At 48.5% G+C, this 20070-nt stretch overlaps 1 protein-coding gene across 1 annotated transcript in view; it reads right to left on the reverse strand.

Annotated features, from left to right (window-relative positions):
• Window positions 1-17151, reverse strand: part of KCNJ3 (potassium inwardly rectifying channel subfamily J member 3) — a 52452-nt gene extending 35301 nt beyond the window's left edge. Inside the window, exons 1-2 of the mRNA XM_074828438.1 lie at window positions 16342-17151; window positions 10798-11014 (exon numbers count right to left, since the gene is read on the reverse strand). Coding sequence (XP_074684539.1) covers window positions 10798-11014; window positions 16342-17019 — 895 coding nt within the window. The 5' untranslated portion in view covers window positions 17020-17151. The remainder of the gene's footprint in view (window positions 1-10797; window positions 11015-16341) is intronic.
• Between the last annotated feature and the right edge of the window lie 2919 nt (window positions 17152-20070).

Consider the following 20070-nt stretch of genomic DNA (forward strand, 5'->3'; position numbering starts at 1 on the left):
CCTTCCTGCTCGAGGAGGCTCAGCACGGCAAGAAACACGGGGCAGGAGCTGCAGAAGGAGCCACGGACACACACCGAGGAACCAACCCTGCTGCACCTCCCCTGCCTCTGAGGACACACATCTGGGGAGAACGCGCTCGAACGCTGTTCACCCCAGGAAGCCGTCTGTGAGTGCAAGTATAGGATGCATACGCCCTGCCCCGCACACAGCACGAGGAAATTCCTGCCAGCATCTCTCTGCAACTCTTATTTCCATGCCAGAAGCGTATTTTCAGAACAGGAACAGCTTGCTGTTTTTCCTCTCCTGTGGGACACGTTAGCCTACGTGTAAACAAAGAGCGTACAGGCGGCTCATGTTTACAAGGTGCAGAAAACAAATTTATTAGCATCAAATTCTTAAAACAAGGACATCCGTGTGACAAGGTGAAACATTTCCTTTGCTTGACTCGCTGTGCGAGCTGGTATCTCAGACAAGAGAGAACTGAGGAGAAAGACAGCACAATACTGCTCATTCAATTTTAAGTTAAAAGACAATATTTGGTGTTTGAAAACCATTCTTAGCAGAAGGTGGATGCCCTGGGACACATCTTAAAGGGTACCAAAGCGGTAGGTGTATAAATATCAAACACAAACCTTCCCTTTGTCACAAACACAACAAAGCACTCTTCTTGGAGAAGGAATGGCTAAAAAGTGCAGCTCTTGGAAGTAGGAATATATTTGCTGCAGCAACAGAAAATGGAAGGTTTTCCATTTATTTACCATTAAATCCCACTTAAGGCAACAGCCTTACTGGAAACATCCAGTCTGGTCTCCAGGGTGGTCCCTGCTGCAGCACTGCTGCTCAGAAATAAACATTCCATCCTTTATACTGACCACACCTGGGATGTCGGGGGGTGTCCAGGACCCCCAGTCCCTCAGGCTCCCTCAGGCTGCCCCATTCAGGGGTGAACACCACAGACTTCCAATTTCCCGCTGCTGCTCACGATGCTGCCTAGATGTACTTGTTCTGAATAAAACTTGGGCTTGTTTCAGCCCAGAAAGCCACCTGTGTGCTGGGCTGCACCCAGAGCAGTGTGGGCAGCAGGGTGAGGGGGGGGATTCTCCCCCTCTGCTCCGCTCTCGTCAGACCCCCCTGCAGTGCTGGGTCCAGCTCTGGGGGCACCAACAGCAGAAGGACACGGACCTGCTCGAGCGGGGCCAGAGGAGGCCACGAAGATGCTCGGAGGGCTGGAGCACCCCCCTGTGAGGACAGGCTGAGAGAGTTGGGGGGTTCAGCTGCAGAAGAGAAGGATCCGGGGAGACCTTAGAGCGGCCTCCCAGGACTGAAAGGGGCTACAGGAAAGGGGGGAGGGACTCTTGATCAGGGGCGGGTAGGGATAGGATGAGGGGGAATGGTTTTGAACTGACAGAGGGCAGATTTAGGTTAGATCTAAGGAAGAAATTCTTCCCTGTGAGGGTGGTGAAGCCCTGGCACAGGTTGCCCAGAGAAGCTGTGGCTGCCCCCTCCCTGGAAGGGTTCAAGGCCAGGTTGGACGGGGCTTTGGGCAACCTGGGCTAGTGGAAGGTGTCCCTGCCTAGGGCAGGGGGGTGGCACTGGATGGGCTTTAAGGTCCCTCCCAATCCAAACCAGTCTGGGATTGTATGAAATGCAGCAACAGGAACAGTCAACTTGGCCCAGCTGGGTTTAAATTAAATCAATATTAGCTAGTGTCACTTTTGAGGGCTTCATTTATGGCAGGGTTAAGCAATAAAGTCATTTGATGCAAATGACAGAAACTCCTGAGCCAGCTGTCTCCTCCTCGGGAACCACCACCCGCTCTCGGCCCAGGAGGAGCTGCTGCTCTTGGGGCAAAACTGCTTGGCACTGAGTGGAGATCTGGGGACAACCCCAAGCAGAGCTACCATGGCAAGTGGTATCATAGAAAATACAAACATGGCAAAACCCGTCATTCAAACTGCATCAGCAATTAAAACGCTTCCTCAATTAGGATAAAATTAACCACCTCCAGGTGAGCGTTTTCATTCTTTGTTCAAACGATTCTGCAGAAACCTTCTTATTTAGGATACGCTGTGCCCCACTTCCAGATCTGGGTGGATAAAATGTCCTTCAGATTCATGGTGGCTCCAGTTCAGATCCTGGCCCAACCCACACGCGCACGTGAGTTGAACAGGTCTTTAAGCTTTTTTTCTGTCCAGAAATATGAAAAATCACTAAATCATTTATATAACTCAGAGAGGCACGATGGTAAGCGGACAAGAATAAAATTAAGATCTCCATTTTATGCTTACTGAAAAAAATAGGCAAGAAACAGCACAATTTGAGCACTGTAGAGTTTTCTTATTTGTTCCTGAATTTCTCAGAGAGGAGCAATTCGGGTCTATATTTAGCAAGCAACATCTCCACGTCCCTGCCTGCTGGTGGGTTTACAGGAGTGAAGTATTCCCTGCCCAGCACTGCAGCACGAGAAAGCAAACACCCTGCACAACCACGTCGCGTTTGCTCCCTGAAAAATTCAGCCCCCTTTTGCCTTCCACACGTTTCCAACCAGCGCTCGCACAACATCTCCGACCTGCCAGGGCTCGGCGTGAGCTAACCCCATCCTCCAGCCCCACCGGGGAGGTCCAACCCCCCAGCCCCCCATAACCAAACCCACACAGCTCCAGCTGCATGCTCACGGAAAATCGGTTATTCATATTTTGCTTCTTAGATGTGTTCGATTTCCTGGAGGCATGGTGCAGATTTATATCAGAGATCAAGTTTTAGTGCTCCCGAGTTTTCTGGATGATTGCACGTGTCGCTCCCCCAGAGATTACCAGCTCGTGCTGAGCCCTCCAATACTTATTCATAGAAAAAATTGAACTAGATGTGTAGACTGATGGTACAAGGTCCGCCTGTGCTAGCACACACAGCACAAGATCAGCACAAGAAGGCTTGTTCAAGGAGAATGTATTCTGTTTGATTAAGCATGAACAAGTATTTTTTTGCAAAGACATGACTTCTGATGAATCACCGGTTATTCAGATTATATATGGTGAAAGGAAAGCTCCTGCAGAGCTCTAGATTAAAACCACTATCGTTTTTCTCTCCTATATCTCCAAAGAGATCTAAAGAAAAAAAAAGGAGAAAGAGCCACGAAGGCTTTATGCAGTGAAATTCAGTACTTTGGGGAATTGCTGCCTTACGCAGGAGGGGGGAAGCGTTATCCAAAATACGTCGTCTGTGAGTTATGTAAGGGATGCAGCTACCAAAACTGTTCTCTTCCAGTTGTGCCTCCTTAGAAGCAGCACACAAACCCATGCACTTCTGCTACGTTTTCCCAGAACCTTATATGCTTTCATTAGCATTAAAAAAAATTGCTTTTTTTCCCTTTTTTTGATCCAGCTGAGCCCTTCGGCTGTGCTGCACCTGAGCAGCAGCTGCAGGAGGGGCAGAGGGAAGCTGGGCAATGAAGGTCCCAATTTCAGCACATCCTCACTTTGACAGTGACAAATGTGTTTGCCTGCATGACCAACAAATATTGGTTTTTCCACTAAAAGATTGTATATAATGGCAGCATTGGAAAAAGATTTGCTGAACTGCTAAGACCACAAGATTTATAAATTACTATTTTATCACGTTTAGGTCATGCCTTATAAAAAAAAAAGAAAAAGGAAAAAAAAAAAAAGAAAAAAGCCCCTTTCATTACATAGAACTGTTGAATTGTTCTCTTCCTGTCACCTGCCCATCTAACACACCTTACTGATGTCTCAGCACTAAACCAGCAGTGGAGTCTCCCTCCTTGGAGATATTCAAAAGCCATCTGGACATGGTCCTGGGCAACCGGGTTTAGGTGGCCCTGCCTAAGCAGGGGGTTGGCCCAGATGGTCTCCAGAGGTACCTTCCAACCTCAACCATTTGTGATTCTGTGATATTTTGCAGAGAAGTGTTCCGAGAGGTGCTTTCTAAGAGAATCAAGGCACTGAGTTATTCCTGGTGAAAGCTGGCTTGGGCTCCCCAAGACCCCCATCCCCTCCCACCAATGCAGAAGGCAAGGACTCCCCTCATCCCTTGCCAAAGCCCACAACGAATAGGTCCACGACAGATGTGCAGGTCCGTAATCCCCCAAAACGAAGCTACTGATGGCTTCGTGCCATCCTCACACAGGCAAACCCAGAGCAAACAAGGACGCATCCACAGTGGAGCAACGCTGGCACACGCGATGTTGTGCAAGAGTCTGCTCTAGACCTTGAGTTCCTTGCTCCACCCTCTCTACCCAAATTTCTGCCCCGTCAATGCAATGAGATTGATGATACCTTATGAACACCAACATCTGGTCACAAAAACTATGGTAAGACAGCAGAGAGGGAGGGCGAGAGGATGAACAAGGTTCTGAAGTCTACCAACTCTCAAGAGATGCAATGGTTTGATTGTGGTCTGCTCCTCCATTAACTCCAGAGTATTTTCCCTCTCTTCTACCCTCTGCCCACAACACTTGGCCCACATCTGCACAAATCTCCCCAAAATTCAAATGGTAAGATAAAACCAAAATAAATATATTTTATGCTTCACCTTTAAAGCTGCTAAATTTGTTCTGGGGTTTCTTTGAAGCTTAGCGACCTTGAGAATAATGCACAGGGAAAACATTTTTAAATAGCCCTAGAAATTATCTAAATCACATTAGCTTTCAGATCTGTATTACAGTTCTTTGTTCACCCAGGTTGTTTTGAGTTTTGAAAACATTCCCATGTATCTGTTTCTGAGAGAAACCTTCCGATGGAGACCAACAGTTTCATAATTCAGGCTATTCATGTTTTTAAAAGTAAAACCAGTGGAATATGCCTTTGATTCCCTCTCTATTTATCTAGTTAAAAAGCCTGGCAGGCTGTTTGATTTCTTTAATCAGAAAATGATGTTAAAAGGTTTCCAAAATAACATCTAATGAGTTTTGAGAATGGATGCATATACCGTTCCTGGCAGGTCTCTGTATGTTTCAGGTTCTTATTAACTGTTCATTTTTTTAGCAATTTCAACAGCTTATCGGTAAGTCGCAGGATAACACAGCAATTGCAGGAGGCTATGTAGTCCTAAATGCACACAGAGGCAAAGCCCCAGAAGGGGAATCCAGCGTTAAGAGTCAAGACTTGTTCTCCCCATGAACGCCACCAGGAAGGTTTGCTGACAACGGAGCTTAAAATTCTCCATCACAATAATGTGAAATCAGGACAATAGGTTTTGAAAATAAACGCTTTGAGTGTTCTTCAAAATTATATGTTATCATAACAATGGAGGGGTTGAATATATATCAAAAATAATCCTAAATTATTAGCAATTACCCTTATGAATCATAACCATCCTTGGATTCTGAAAAGCCATTTGAACATCTCAGCTGTGAAACTCTCCCATTGTTGACTGACACTCCAAATGCTGGAAATAAACCAAAGCTGAGAGCCAGCACTGAGCATCCTCCAGGGAAAGCTCCTGGGTCTGGCTTTGGGATGAGCCCAGCGCACTCCTCACCCATGAGTTTTAGTCTGCGGGTCATGCAGGAGGTAGAGAGGAGAGCCAGGAGGCACCCACGGTTACCTAAAGCATCGCTGGCCATGACCCCTCCCGTGACCTCCTGAAAAAAAAAAACCAAACCACAACCTGCTGAGATATTTTGCTTCTGTTTCCTAAAAGCAAGGGCTGGCTGGGAAGGGGAGTCAGGCTCTGCTAAGCTCAGCCCTGCTGCTCCCCAGGGAGGCCCAGGAAGGGTCAGAGGACCCTGGGTCCCATCCCTTAGGGATGAGCTGGGTTTGCTTCCCACTTCCCACGTGGTATTAGCTAAACAACCTAAAAGCTGTAATTAAGGAGGCTAAGGAAAGCATAAAGAAATATTTATATTTCCAGAAATTAAAATTTCAGTGACGAGGCAGTAAATTAACTTAATCAAGTTGGGAGGCATCTATGAGAAATCATTTTTATACGATTTAATGAGAGAAGGCATCGGAAATGGTGATTTTAATCAGCCAAGTGGGATTTATAAGCAAGAAGATCCTGCTTAAACAACTCATTAGACTTCTCTAAAAAAATCTTTACTGTCCCTGCAGACAGTCAAAACAAGATTTATTGTATATATTTACTAATTCTCTAAATCCCTTGCTAAATTGCATATCAAAATTCAACTGATTAAAGCAGAAAACAAAGTCACAGAAAAAAAAATGTCTTCATAAGCACCTGCTAAAGAAAACCAAGAGGCTCTAAGTCCCTATCAAAAGGCAGAGCTGACTCAAATCAAATGCTATTAGGACTCCTAAATCCCTATTTATTATAAATACAAGGGCTATATTAGAGTGAGGAATACTCAATACTTTCTAATACTTTTTATAATTTGTAAGTCACTTGCACCCTGGCCCGCACCAGATGGCAACACCAGAGGACTGGAACAGGAATAACATGGGAAATGGCAAATGGGATCCTTCAGATGACTTACCCCTAAATTGTGCTGTCCTGGTGTAACCTAACAGGCATGAAATGCCTCCCTGTGGCACCACACAATCACACATGAATACAGACATGCGACAATATTGCTAAACATATCTTGAAATAATGATTTATAGAATAGCTCAAGGTTGAAGAACTTGAGAACATGTCAAAGAGCCCTGAATCCACCCCATTGATCCTTCCAGTGACTTGAATTGTTTCTTATTTTTCGTATGTTGACTGAGAAGTCCGCGTTTAGTTTTTACAGGTATTTCTGCCTCCTACAGTTCCAGACTAAAGGCCACTTCTCTCACATCAGTACAAACAGAAGAAAATAAATACTTTTTGTTATTTATTATTATTCACTTGCCATCTATCTCTTGACACTGGGGCCACCAGATCTCCACAGGACATGGGAGAGGCGCGTGAGTAACTCGGTTCTTTACAAATGATGTTGTAGATCTAAGCACAATTTCACAGCACTTTTCAGGCAGAGACAGAAAATAATTTACTTGTAAAACAAAACAGGAGTGTAGGCTGAAAGCACCAGCTCCCCCTTTAGACTCTGCAATTTGAAGAACTTTGATGAATATCAAAGCCTTTTCTGTTAAATACGCTGCAAATTCCCATTAGCAAAGATCCAAGGTAGGACCCTCCTGCAGCCCAGGACGTGGCAGAGGGGAGCAACGGCGCAATTCCTCTGCGCTGCATTTCTGGGACGGGTACAAAACAATTTATCTCCATGGTATTGATGCTCTACAAGTCAATTTTATAAAAAAAAAAAAAAACCAAAGAAAATAAGACAACAGTTTAGAAAATTGGCTGTATTATAAGGTTGCTTAATGACCAGGTGCAGAAGTCATATTATTTTATCAGATCCTCTGAGCTGGTTGTCAAGTCTGGAGCCGCGGCACAGACGATAAGCAGCACATCTACTGCTGGGGGAAAGGTTCTGCCCAACTGCTGCTCTGCCCAGGACACATTTCCGCCCTTGGGAATGAAGACAGCCAAGTGAAATTAACTGTTTTCGTAGGGAAACGTTAGAGCCGGAGTCCAACTTTAAATTCCAAAACTAGTTCCCAGGCAGGGTCTCCCAGGATTTGGCCTAATGGAGACCACTGCCCTAGTCTGCGGCAGCACAGGGATGCGGCCGTCACGGCATCAGCACAGCAAAGGGCTCCCCGACTTCAGCCTGGCTTCTGGGCCTCTGGCCTTTGCAAAGAGACCAAATGCCAAGACAGCATCATTGGACAAATTCATCTGTTTTCCTTGTGTTCTGGTATTGAAAGAAAGTCTTCTGAGTTTCAAAATCCAATTCAATTTCAATTCAATGATACAAAATTATGATGATTTTTTTCATGCAGTAACTGATGAAGTAAGAGATAACCACTACAAAGGCAACTTTATGGGCTGAAAAGTAGGAAGTTCTTCACTCTGCAGTAAACATCTATTTTACTACTGGGATGCAAGAGAAACCCATCATAAGAACAGGGTTGTAGAAGAGACTTGCTCTCTGGAGGCTGGCTGTCCTATCTGCACAGGTTTTACTCATAATTAAATTAAATTCCACTCCCAGTAGGATTAACAGAACATTGTGATTGTAGTTCAAAACTCAACATATAAGGCAACACAGCTGAGATGTAAGGCAGGAGCCATCTGAAGGGACTCCCACACTGAGCGGGAAGCTGGAAGGGCTGAAAGGCAGGTGGGAGCATCACCTGAAGCATCAGCTGGGCTGATGCTGGCAGCATAAGTCATCCCACACGTAACTCAACCTGTCATACCTATACGTAACCCATCCTATACGTAACTCAGCCTGCCATACCCATACGTAACCCATCCTATACGTAACTCAGCCTGCCATACCCATACGTAACCCATCCTATACGTAACTCAGCCTGCCATACCCATACGTAACCCATCCTATACGTAACTCAGCCTGCCATACCCATACGTAACCCATCCTATACGTAACTCAGCCTGCCATACCCATACGTAACCCATCTTATACGTAACTCAACCTGTCATACCCATATGTAACCCATCCCGTACGTAACTCAACCTGCCACACCCGTACGTAACTCAACCCGCCTCTCCGCTCAGCCTTGGCTCTGACCTCTGTCTGCTCCTTCTGGGCTCCACTGAGCCAAACAAAAAGAAACCCTAAACCCCCTCCCATTCGCTTCAGATCAGTCCCCGCTTCAAACACTGGCAGCTGTAACTTTGCCTCATTTGCAAATCAACCACAGTTTATTTAATCTTCCTCCAACCTACTTCCCGCAGGCTACATATTCATCATTCGCAGGACTCTCCCGAACCACACGCAGATCAATCGGGCTCGCTCAGCCCCCGCGAGACCCGCCAGTACCACCGCCGCTCTCTCTCCCGCCACACGCAATCGAAATTAATTGGAAAAGCCTTTTCAAACATATGACCTACTCACTGACTTTCCGAGACAAAAAAACAAACAAACCAAAAACGAACAACAGCATCTTTTTTACACCTAACCAAAAATAGCACCCTGGTTTCCAAACAACTGCGAGTTATTTCTGTTCTTTCCACACCAGCAGACATTTCAGACTTGTACTGCACTTCCGAGAGCAGGTACACACTACAGCGAGGGCAGGGACCTGCCTTACACCGAGGAGGAGGAACGCACAGACCAAGTCTCCTATTGGCTTTCTCTATGAAACAGCCAACAGGGCAAGCTGCAAATTATTTTATAATATTCCTAATAATACCCTTCAAATTACTGCTTCTGCTCTGGGGTGGCTGCGGGCTGTGAGATGCAAGGCATAAGTTAAGATAGCTTAGATGGAAGATTTCTGCAATATATTATTTCCACGAAGAGAAGAAACCTGGTTTGTGTGACATGTCCTACCAAGGCTGAGGTCGATGTCTCCTGACCTTCAGCCAGCCCAGCTCCAGCGGCCACACTTCACAGCATCAAACTCAACTTCTCAGAAAACTACCCTTGAATTAAACCCATTTTTTGCCTTAGCAGAGGTATTCAGGTACGTAACCCATACGAAACATTTCCCATAATGTACCTTCATAAACAGAGACCACTGCATGTTCCCGGAGCAAGCCCCGCACCTTGCCAAACGTGGTTTGGCTTCAAGGTGAATGATAGGGGAGGTGGAAACTGTCCTAAAGAATCTGCTGGGACAGCACCAGGACAGAGAGACGTGTCCTGACTTTCTGCCAGTTTTAAACCTGCTAAGTGTCCACTCTTTAAAAAAAAAAAAAAAAGGGCATCCATCAGATGAGATTGCCCACCCCCTCGTATTTACACGCTCTTGCTGTCACCGATACCGGTTCTCCTCTGGTCCACCTGCCCTCCAGCTCTGTACTCTCCTCCTCTCTCATTTACTCACATTTTTAAAGATTTTTTTTAACTTTAAAACCCTTTCATCTCTCCATGTTTTATCAAGATAGAGCACATTTTGCTCTATTTTACCCAATATCCATCTCATCTTATGAAAGTAGGTCACAAAATTTGCAAGCCTATGTGAGTTAGGCTTTGTAGATTCAGGAAATACCTCCTTTTTTTATTTTAGTTCTGTGTATAATTTCTAAGTCGGAAATATTTACAAAAATAAACTCAACAGTATACAAACACATCACTTTGTTTTAAAATTCTAAGGGGTTATTTACAAAACTCTTTTCCTTCAATCATTCCTGTTTTAAACCAGTTCTGCTATGGAAAAAAAGACAACCTAGAGTTCTCTGGTCTGCATGTCAGCCCTGAAATCCTTACACGAGCCAGCTATGCTTATAGCAGGGAATTTTTTCTTGAAATATCTGCGATATTTTCTTGAACAGTGCGGACGATTCGCCTCTGCTTCCCCCAGCCCCACTGGGTATCAGGCTGAGCTGCTAAAATACTGCAGCCCGAGACTGCAGCCCGAGGCTGTCAGAGGTGGCCTCCTGCACTAGAAAAGCCACCCAGCTCAGAAACGCTGGACACCAGCATACAGACCACAAAAATGATCAAAAATATTCTGAATCCCCCCACTAAGTGCTCTCCTGCGGCCGGCAGCAGCCTGGGAAGGGAAGCCAGGCACTGGCCGTGGCATCCCCGCATCCCATCACTGAGCCACGGCAGCTGCCGTGACCGAGGTTTCTCTGCCTTGCCGTGAGCACCGAAGTGCATCACCTTGGTAACAGACACATCGCCAAAAATCCCTCCAACATTTTCCCTTCGTAGGAAAAAATGCCTTTGGCTGTCTCAAAGCGCTTGCAAAATCCGACCCTGTCACTGGATGAAAGGGCAACGTGAAGCCCCCAATTTTTGGAACACGGGCAGTAAGACCAGCGGGGCAGCATCTGCCTGGCGGGGCTTCCTCTACTCACCCGTGGTTTCCACGATGCCCTCCAGGATGACGACAATCTCAAACTGCTCCGTCTGCATGCTGCGCTGCGAGAGGTCGTAGAAGGGGCTCTTGGCGTCTATCACGTGGCAGATGGTGAGCGGGGACACCAGGAAAAGCTGGTCGGCCCCCGTGCTGAAGCCCACGTCCAGCTCCAGCTGATCGAGCGGCAGGAACTCGCCCTCCGGGGTCTGGCGGGACTGGACGGGCAGCGAGGGGAGAGACAGAGAGACAGACATCACGGCTGGAGCCAGCACCAAGGCACCCCACCAGCACCCTGCATCCCTGCCACCACCCACGCACCGGGCAAAGCCCCGTCTGGCCACGAAACGGGTGGAAACCCAGCGCTGGCCACAAAGAGCAGGGATAAATTCTATCTAACACATAACTGCAGCTCACCAACATGGAAAACTGCTGGCCCGGAGCACTGCACCCAGACAGGGTCCCCTGCCCGGGGGGCTCAGACAAGGGGACATTTTCCCTCAAGATACCCAAAACCTCGCAAAATCCGTGCTGCAATGGGCGGTGAGGGCTCACGGCCACCTCAGGGTCCCTCCTGCGAGGGACTGTCCACAGACTCCTTGCAGAAAGGGGCAGCAATTGGATTAATTACCAGCTTTTCCCTTAAGAGAGTTCCCTAACATTGACTAACACCAACTAACATCAGCCCGCCCCCCCGCCTCCCCACCTGAGCACACAGCTCTCCAGGGAAGTTTTTAGATCCCTCCCTTTTGACAAAAGAAGCCCAGAGAAGGGGATACTGTTACTGCTTTGGCCAGAGCTGCCTGCTAAGACACTCTAACCCCAATTTAACAAGTCCATAAAGCCACACCTCGAGCTGAAACCCCAACTTCAGCGCCCCGGCTCGTGTGCCACACTGCGCATCCCCGGCCCAAGGGAGCACAGCCCTGCCCAAACGCTCCCCCTCCAGCTTCGATTTCTTCCCCCTCCCCATTACAAATAGGCAGGAACAAAACATTATAGCCCTTCCTGGTCATTATTTTTGTAATAGAATTCTCCATTATTTGCCACTCAGATTTTAAAGAGAAGTTTTACAAACTGTTGTGTTCATCATACGCAGCCAAAACCCAACGTTAAATCGCTATTTGAGATGCACTTCCATCATTCCCCACATTTTCAGCGGATGTGAAACCTCCCATATTGGGCAATACCACTGACTTGAAATGGGATTTCTTTTGTTTTTTAATTTTATTTTTTTTTTTAAATCCCATCACAGAAGGTGCAAGGATGCTGGGTGCCCCCAGGGCATGGGGCAGCCCCCAGTGAGGTTGTGAGGGGTGCAGCTACAACCGAGTCCCCCCGAGGTCTGAGGTGGTTGGGAGCCTAAAAGCAAATGGCAGCAGACAGAGCAAAAACGGATTATGCGCCTCGCTTAGGATTTGATTTCTATTTTTAAAATTTTCCCTGAATGGTGGCTGGATTTGAAAGAGATCTAATCCCAAACAAACAATTGTGCGTTTCACTGCCGTGAAGTTTCAGCTAAGAAATGTGCTTTAATTTCTGTGTGTGAAAATTCAGATTTATCACATCTGCCTCTGCTACCCCATCCTAGCATACACCACGCAGTTTTAGATAAAGACATCAGAGCCAAGAAAACATCTAGAGCACATCTGCATAAATATCCTGCCTGCGGGGTTTTGTTTGTTCTTTCTTTAGAGAGAAGTCTAGTTTTCAATAAAAAGGCAAAAACACAAGCAAAACACCAAATAACACCCGTAAGCAGGGCAAGGAGCTGCTCTAGGGAGGGAACTGCTTCCATCAGACAGCCCGCAGCCCTGCGATATTGTTGTAGCCACAGGGGTGGCGAAGGCTGGCCCAGGGCCACCAAGACCTGTCCCGCCCGGGCTTTGGGACAGAGGAAAACTGTGGCCCCGGATCAGACCCAACAAGCCGCTGCAATTAGGAACTGCACGCACCGGGCTTCGTTAGGAGCGCTGATGGTTTGGAGAAGTCCTTTAAAGGTCTGGTTGTAAAATCGTTGCTAGTTCAACCCTCTGGCTCCTCTATTTCTGTCTTCAGCTGCCACCGCTACTCTCCAAAACGTCCTGGCTTTACGTGGTGCTCCTCCACGGACGCTTTCTGAGCCAGTACCCAGCCGTACCTGCCCTGAAATCTCCATCTGAACCAGCCAAAAACCCCCCACCAATGCACAGAAGAGGATGAAGAAGCAGGGCGAACTATTATTTTGAAAAAAATTCCTCTATAACAGACATCTTAACAGATGGAATAGCGATGGAAAAGGGGTAACACGATAACGCGGTACTTGAGCCACGCACAGTCCAGAGAAAGAGGCGTGAACTACAGATGGGAAGGGGGGGGAAAGAAAGGTTAAAAATGGGTGGGCTGCTGCAGTGTGGGGTGGGGTGACCCTGCTCCCATCCCACGGCACTGTCACGCCACCACCACTGGCACTAGAGCTGGTGGGATTCCCGGGGAATTCAGCACATCCCTCACAAAAACCTCCTATTTTACAGCGGCGGTAAAATCTTTACATTATTCAGCTGTGAAGTCATATACACAAAGTATGATTGCTTCTGCTCTGAGGGAATCGAGATAAAGATTGAGAGCTAAAACATTATAGACAAACCAAATATTATTTTACAACTCCCCCTGAGTTGCAGGCAGCATTCAACCCAAGGCAGGGCGTGAGAACTCGCACTATTGACTGGTTTGCTGTTCGAGCCAAGACATTTCTAGGGAGAAATGACCTTGAGTGACTCTTTTTGACTCAGTGTAATGTAGAGAGGAAAGTACAGGGCTTTGGAGCTTCATTCAAGTTCTTTACAATCCTGGAGATTCATTAAAAAAAAGTGAATATGACAATGAATGAGTCTCTGCACTAACCTGCCACTTTTAAAGTTCTATATTTGTTTTTTTCTCCACTATGGTCTAAGCTTAACTGGAAAAAAAATATATTTAAAAATGACAATGTATCGGGATTTCCAATTTTACATAGATTGCAAGCAAGCAAGCAGAATGACCTTTTACCAAAAAAGAAGCGTTTCAGCAGAAGATCTGCGAGCAGCCCTACAGTTAACTCTGCCTCCAGATTTTGCCACAAACCTGCAATAAGTTATACAAAATTCTGAAGCAGCAATGCCCCCCCCCCCGCCACATACTCATGCTCCTGCGAGCCAGAAAGACCCGAAAGTGCATGGCAGTACCCCCGGGATGAGAGATCCCTCTCCCTGCTGCAATCCCCCTTTTTTTTTCCCTCTTCTTTCTTTCCCCACCCTTTTTTTTTTTCCTCTTTTTTCTCCCCTTCTTCCCCCCCTTTTTCTTTTTCTCTCTTTCCCTTTTTTCCCTTTTTCTCCCTCTTTACCCCCCTTTCCCCCCTCTTTTTTCCCCCCTTTTTTCTCCCCCCCTTTTCTCCCTCTTTTTTCCTTTTTTCTCCCCTTTTCCCTCCCTTTTCCTCCCTTCCCCCTCTCCCCCCTTTTCCCCCCCTCTTTCCCTCCCCCTTCCCCCCTTTCCCCCCCCCTTCCCCCCTCTCCCCCCTTCCCCTCCCCCTTCCCCCCTCTTCCCCCCCCCCCCTTTCCCTCCCCCTTCCCCCCTCCTCTTTCTCCCTTTCTTTTTTTCCCCTCTGTTTTTTTTTGGCCAAGAGGCCTGGCCAAGCACTACTCCCCCCCAGCAGCACAAGGACGCACCATGCCGAGCCAGCTGTAAGCGTGTGCACAGAAAAGCCTCATTTTAGCCCTGTATCACCCTTCTCCCTCCGCATTTCCAGCTGCCCGTGTACAGAGCTCCTTGCCTGGGCAGCTCTGCCCCTTTCCCAACAGGAATGCCGCCCCGGGATGCAAGGGCAGCTTGCTCTGCTAGAGGTGCTGCTACAGCAGCGTTGCCTGGGCTCCTCTCCGTTTCTTGCTATTTTGCAAAACCTTCACCCCTCCGATTCCACAAAACCAGAAGAAATGATACGCCTGTAAAGCCACTCTTTCACATATTTAAAGTTCAGGAAATTTTTCGGAGCCACGCTAAGTTTTAAGCTCCAACTTTTAAAATTCTCCCTGCGGCACCTCTGGATAGAAAAAAGGGCTGTTTTCAAAATTCGCAATGGAAATTACTCGTTTTGATCCTTTAAAGCTATTAAAGAGCTCCGTTCAAGGCGACAGTCCGACCTCTCCCTAGTCAGGATGGCTCCTTGGAGGGGTCACCGCGGTGCCCTCTAAAGACCAGATGATTACTTACCCGGCTAATTGCGTGTCAGTCAATTTACCCGGGAGGAAACAATCAGGGGCGGCTCATGTCAGGGAAAAGCGTAACTGAGATCCCAGCTGATTACTCAAAAAGAAAAGATCAGGGACAGACGCCTCCAGGTCAGCTGCAGCGAGAGCATCTTCACCGGCGTCGGTCCCCGCTCCAGAAACCACCCGGGCACGGCAGGAAGGAGACAAGTGAAATTACGGAGATTCTTTACATCCCTCTTCCCCCCCCCTTGCTGGGAGCGAGCGCTACCTCTTATTCGGCCACAGACACCCCCACGGTTTAGGGAGCGGTGGGGGCTCTGCCACCCCCACCCAAGGCAGCGGCGATCCTGCCTGCGCAACCCCCTTCGCGAAACGGGCATTTGGGCCAAAACGCGACAACTTCAGAAGCCTCCGGGCGCGTCGCTGGGTCCGGGCGCGGCAGGCGGGGAGGATGCGCACCCCTCCGCGGGGGGCGGCCAGAGGAGCGGGGGAGGAAGGGGGGCAGCCCTCCGATGGGGTGTCCCCCCCTTGGCGGGATGCTCTGCACTCGCCCAACGTCACCCGAGCCGTCCCCTTCCACCCGCTCCACCCTTATTTCATCCCCCCGTTGCAGCGAGTCTCACCGAAACACTCGATTTTCCCCAGCCGGGCAGGGCCAGCAGCACCACCTTCACATGTCTGACCCCGGCACCCTGCTTTCCAACAAAGTTCACGCACCGCATAAATAAAGTTCTGCCTGACTGGACTCGCCGTTGCCCGAAAGGCCAGAAATACGCCAGAAAGGCAAACAGCTTTCTTTTAAAACGCACACCAAGGAATTCAAGCTATGAAGTATTTCCTTGTCAGGGAAAAATAGCGGGGTTTATATATAACTTATTTATATTTAGTATTTATATATATAAATATCGTTTATATTTATTGTTTTATATATCATCTTTATTATATTTATTTTATATATTATAGATTATATTTTATATATTATATATTTATGTGTATATTATTTATATTTTATATATTTTTATTGTTTATATTTATTGGTGTGTGTATATATATTTATATATATAAATATGCATGTAAGCCCGGTGCTGAATATAAATATTATCCTACAAGGCTGCTGTTAAATCTGAGAGTAAATCTGGTGCCCAACAGCTGAGCCCAATGAGCATCGTGGGGACCCGCAGGCAGCCCCAGGTGGGAGCGAGGGATGGCAGAGGCCGCTCAGAGGAACCGGCAGCTCTGGGGCAGTGGGGACACGGCAGGGGACATCCCCAGGCTGGGGGTGCCCGTCAGCTGGGGGCAAGCGGGGCAGGTGTCCCACTTACTTTGAGCAGCTTGCAGCGGATCTGCGCCGAGACCATGTGGCTGTTGCGGAGGTTGCCCACCCTGAACATGAGGGTGAGCTTGCCGTCCCGCATGGAGATGGCGGCGTGTTCGCTGAACATCAGCGTCTCGGCCCTCTTCTTGGGTTGGGACATCTTGATGAACATGCAGCCGATGAGGAAGGCGTCCACGATGGAGCCCAGGATGGACTGGAAGAGGAAGAGGATGATGCCCTCGGGGCATTTATCCGTGATGTAGCGGTAGCCGTAGCCGATGGTGGCCTCGGTCTCTATGAAGAAGAGGAAGGCGGAGGGGAAGTTGTAGACGTTGGCCACACAAGGCGTGTAGCTGTCGTCGTGCGCCTTGTTGAGGTCGCCCCGCATGTAGGCGATGACCCACCACATGGAGGCCATGAAGAGCCAAGCCACGGTGTAGGTGAGGATGAAGATGAAGAGGTTCCACCGCCACTTGAGGTCCACCAAGGTGGTGAAGAGGTCCGAGAGGTACCGGCTGGTCTCGCCGCCCAGGTTCCCGTGCTGGACGTTGCACCGCCCGTTCTTGTCCACGAAGCGCTGGCGCTTCCCCCGCGGGGCTGCGCGGGGTGGGGGCAGCCCCCCGCCGCTGGCAGAGGTGCTCACCACCTGGTACTCGTCCCCCAGCTTCCTCCGCAGCGCCGACATGCTCCGCGCTGCCTCCGCGCCGCCCCGCCACGGCACAGCCCGGCGCCGCCGCTCTGCGGGCGCGGAGGTTCCGCTCTGCGCGGAGGTTCCGCTCGGCGCGGCCGCCACCCACGCGGAGCCGGCGGCAGGGGCGGTGCGGACCCGGGCAGGGCACCGCTCCGCCCCCCGCGCACCGCCCCGCGCTCCGCCCCCCGCGCACCGCCCCGCGTACCTCCCCCGCGCACCGCCCCTCCGCCCCGCCCCGCGTACCGCCCCTGCGCACCGCCCCGCGCACAGCCCGGCCCGGCTCCCTCCTCATCCTCAGTGCATTCTTCATCATTCTCTCCCCCTCATCATCCTCATCCTCCCCACCGCCGCCTCCCTCCGTGTCTCCTCCTCCTCCTCCTCCTCCCACCCTGCGGTGCTCCGGCCCCCCCGGGGACCTGCCGGGATGGGGAGAGGGGAGGCCCGGGAGGAGGAGGGAAGGTGGGGCACCCCGGCTCCTTCATGGCCCATTTTCTTTTTATTTGGGTTTTTTATGGCCGCAGAAGCTGCACGCGGCCGGGAAGGGGTTTCCCCCCCGGCCCCGCCGCCAATTCCTTGGCTGGCAGAAAATTGCTAAGAGTAACAAAAAGGACAAGGGAGACCGACAGTCAGCAAAGATAATGAACGGGATTCAAAATAAGTGTCAATAAGAGCAAAAATTCTGCAAACCGAACCGCTAAAAATAATACAGAGGAAGGCTGGAAGTTTTTCTTTAGGTATTTGCGGAAAAGCGGGGCCATACCCCCGGGCAAGGGCACGTCTGCATGCACGGGGATCTCTGGGTCACCAGGTCAAAGGAGAGAGCTCAGGGGATTTTTAAAATTGGTGGGTTTGAGTATTTCTCGAGCGCTAATAGCCATTTTTAATCGCTCTGAAAATGCTGGGTGAGTTTCAAAAGGGATTTTAGGTAAAGAGCGGAAGAAAACCAAGCTCCTGTATTTAAAAAGAATGAACAAGATCGTTATAAAATAGGAGGGGATCGTGGTAGTTCATCAGCCCAGGGTTGTGGAAAATACGTGTTTTAAAAATAACCTGCTCTGCCTTTTGGTTCGAGGAGGGTGAAACCCGGCCAGCAGTGAGTGTGGGGGGCATGAAGGCAAACCCTACCCAGGGGCTGGGGGAGACTTGGGCAGAAGTGCATGAAAAATGCTTTGTGATCAGAAAGTCACGTGTGACAGACAAATATGTGAAGATAAAAGGGACCAGGAATGTATCATTATCTCTGTACTTGGCAATGGTGGGATATTGTGTCCTGTCCTCATACCCATCGTTCAGAAAAGATGCGAATGGGAGGGGGTGGGGAGAGCAGCCTCGGGAAGAGGAGAGAATGGGAAAAAAACAGCAACATGGTGCAGTGGAGCGGCAAAGCACAGCCCTTGCCTGGGGCTGGGGGGAAGTGGAGAAGTTGGTTGTGGAAAAGTCCTTCCAAAAATTCAGACAAGTACAGATTTTGAAATGGAGAGGAAAAAAATAAGGCAAACCTGGAAATTGTGTCTAGGGTATGGTGGATGTTTGGCCACTGGGGAATTTTAAATTCTTAAAAAGAAAAAAAAAAAAAGAAATAGAAAAGTAAAAATTAAAAAAAAAGAAAAGAAAATGAAAAAGAAAAAGAAAAGGAAAAAGAAAAGGAAAAAGAAGAAGGAAAAGGAAAAGGAAAAGGAAAAGGAAAAGGAAAAGGAAAAGGAAAAGGAAAAGGAAAAGAAAGGAAAAAGAAGAAGAAAAAGAAAAAAAGAAAAAGAAAAACTGAAAGAAAAAGAGAAAGAAAAGGAGAAAAAAAAGAGAAAAAATAAAAAGAGAAAGAAAAATTAAAAAAAAAAAAAAAAGGAAAAGAAGGGGACGATCTGCTTCTGAGCTGGAGCAGCGGGGCCAGGAGCAGGTCACAGTGATCCTGTGGCACCGGCCGGGCTCTGGACCTCACCAGTCATGTGTGGGCAGTTGCCTTTGTCTGGGAGCATGCACCCTGTGTGTTGGAAAACGCTGCACACGGAGGAAACTTGGAATAATAATCTATAAACCTTTGATTTCAAGGGGGTTTTGTAAAATTACCTTGCAGAAATACTGAACAAGCCCTTCCGTGGTAGAAGCAGTATCTAGGGTTTGGGGTAGTTTACCTTGCCTGGTTACCTGAGCTCCCAGCTAGCCAGGACACAGGGATTTAGCAGCTCCCTCTTAATGAGCAGTCACAGAAAAAGCTTTTAAAAACTCAGAGAATGAGGCTGAGTGAAAAAACGCCCGTGGCTCTGCGGCGCGTGGCAGGAGAAAGGCGACGGCACCGCGCTGGCGCCCAGGCGCTCGTCCCGTGCTCCTGCCTGCCCCACGTTTTCTGTGCCTGACTATAAACCTTATTTCTGGTTTTACCCAAACAGACAGGTTTTACCACGAGGGGAGGCTGGAGATGGCCATCATCCTGGTCACTGTTAGGCCCTTTGTAACACACTAATTATTCTGGCTCTTTTTCCTATTTCTTTTCTGTAATAATGTTAATAAAGTTCTGTAATAGCTCTTGCAAACCCAACAATGTTTTCCCACTGGATGTTTTCCTTTCGCAATCCCTGCTGCCGTTGCGTTTCCCTGATAACCCTCTCACTTTCCTGCCGAGATGCCGTTCCATGTTTTCTCCTTTTGGTGTGTCCTGGTGACTCTGGGAAGGGCCAGACCCTCACCCAGGGCCCTTCACCCCTCACCCGCTCCTCCCCAAAGAGGGAGCACAACATATATAATTTTCTACCCATTATCACTCCACCTCCTTCAGCATCAGCTTCCTAGGATTCTCCCTGCCACTGCCTTTATGTTTCAGATTTTTTTTTTATTGTGAAATGAATTTGCTTTTACCAAAATGAGTGTTATTTTACTATTTTCTATTCACATTTAATCTCTCAGGTCCCTACCTTACTTTTCTTCCTGCGGTGTACAATCCTTGTTCATTTCCCCCTCCAGTTAACACAAATGCTGGGTGAAGTTCATCCCAAGCTATGGCTAAGCAGCGTGATGCTACCAAAATCCTCTGGGCTGGCTGGTCTCTCCGGC

Source organism: Strix aluco, chromosome 6, assembly GCF_031877795.1.
Source record: "Strix aluco isolate bStrAlu1 chromosome 6, bStrAlu1.hap1, whole genome shotgun sequence".
In the NCBI taxonomy this organism is placed as follows: domain Eukaryota; kingdom Metazoa; phylum Chordata; class Aves; order Strigiformes; family Strigidae; genus Strix; species Strix aluco.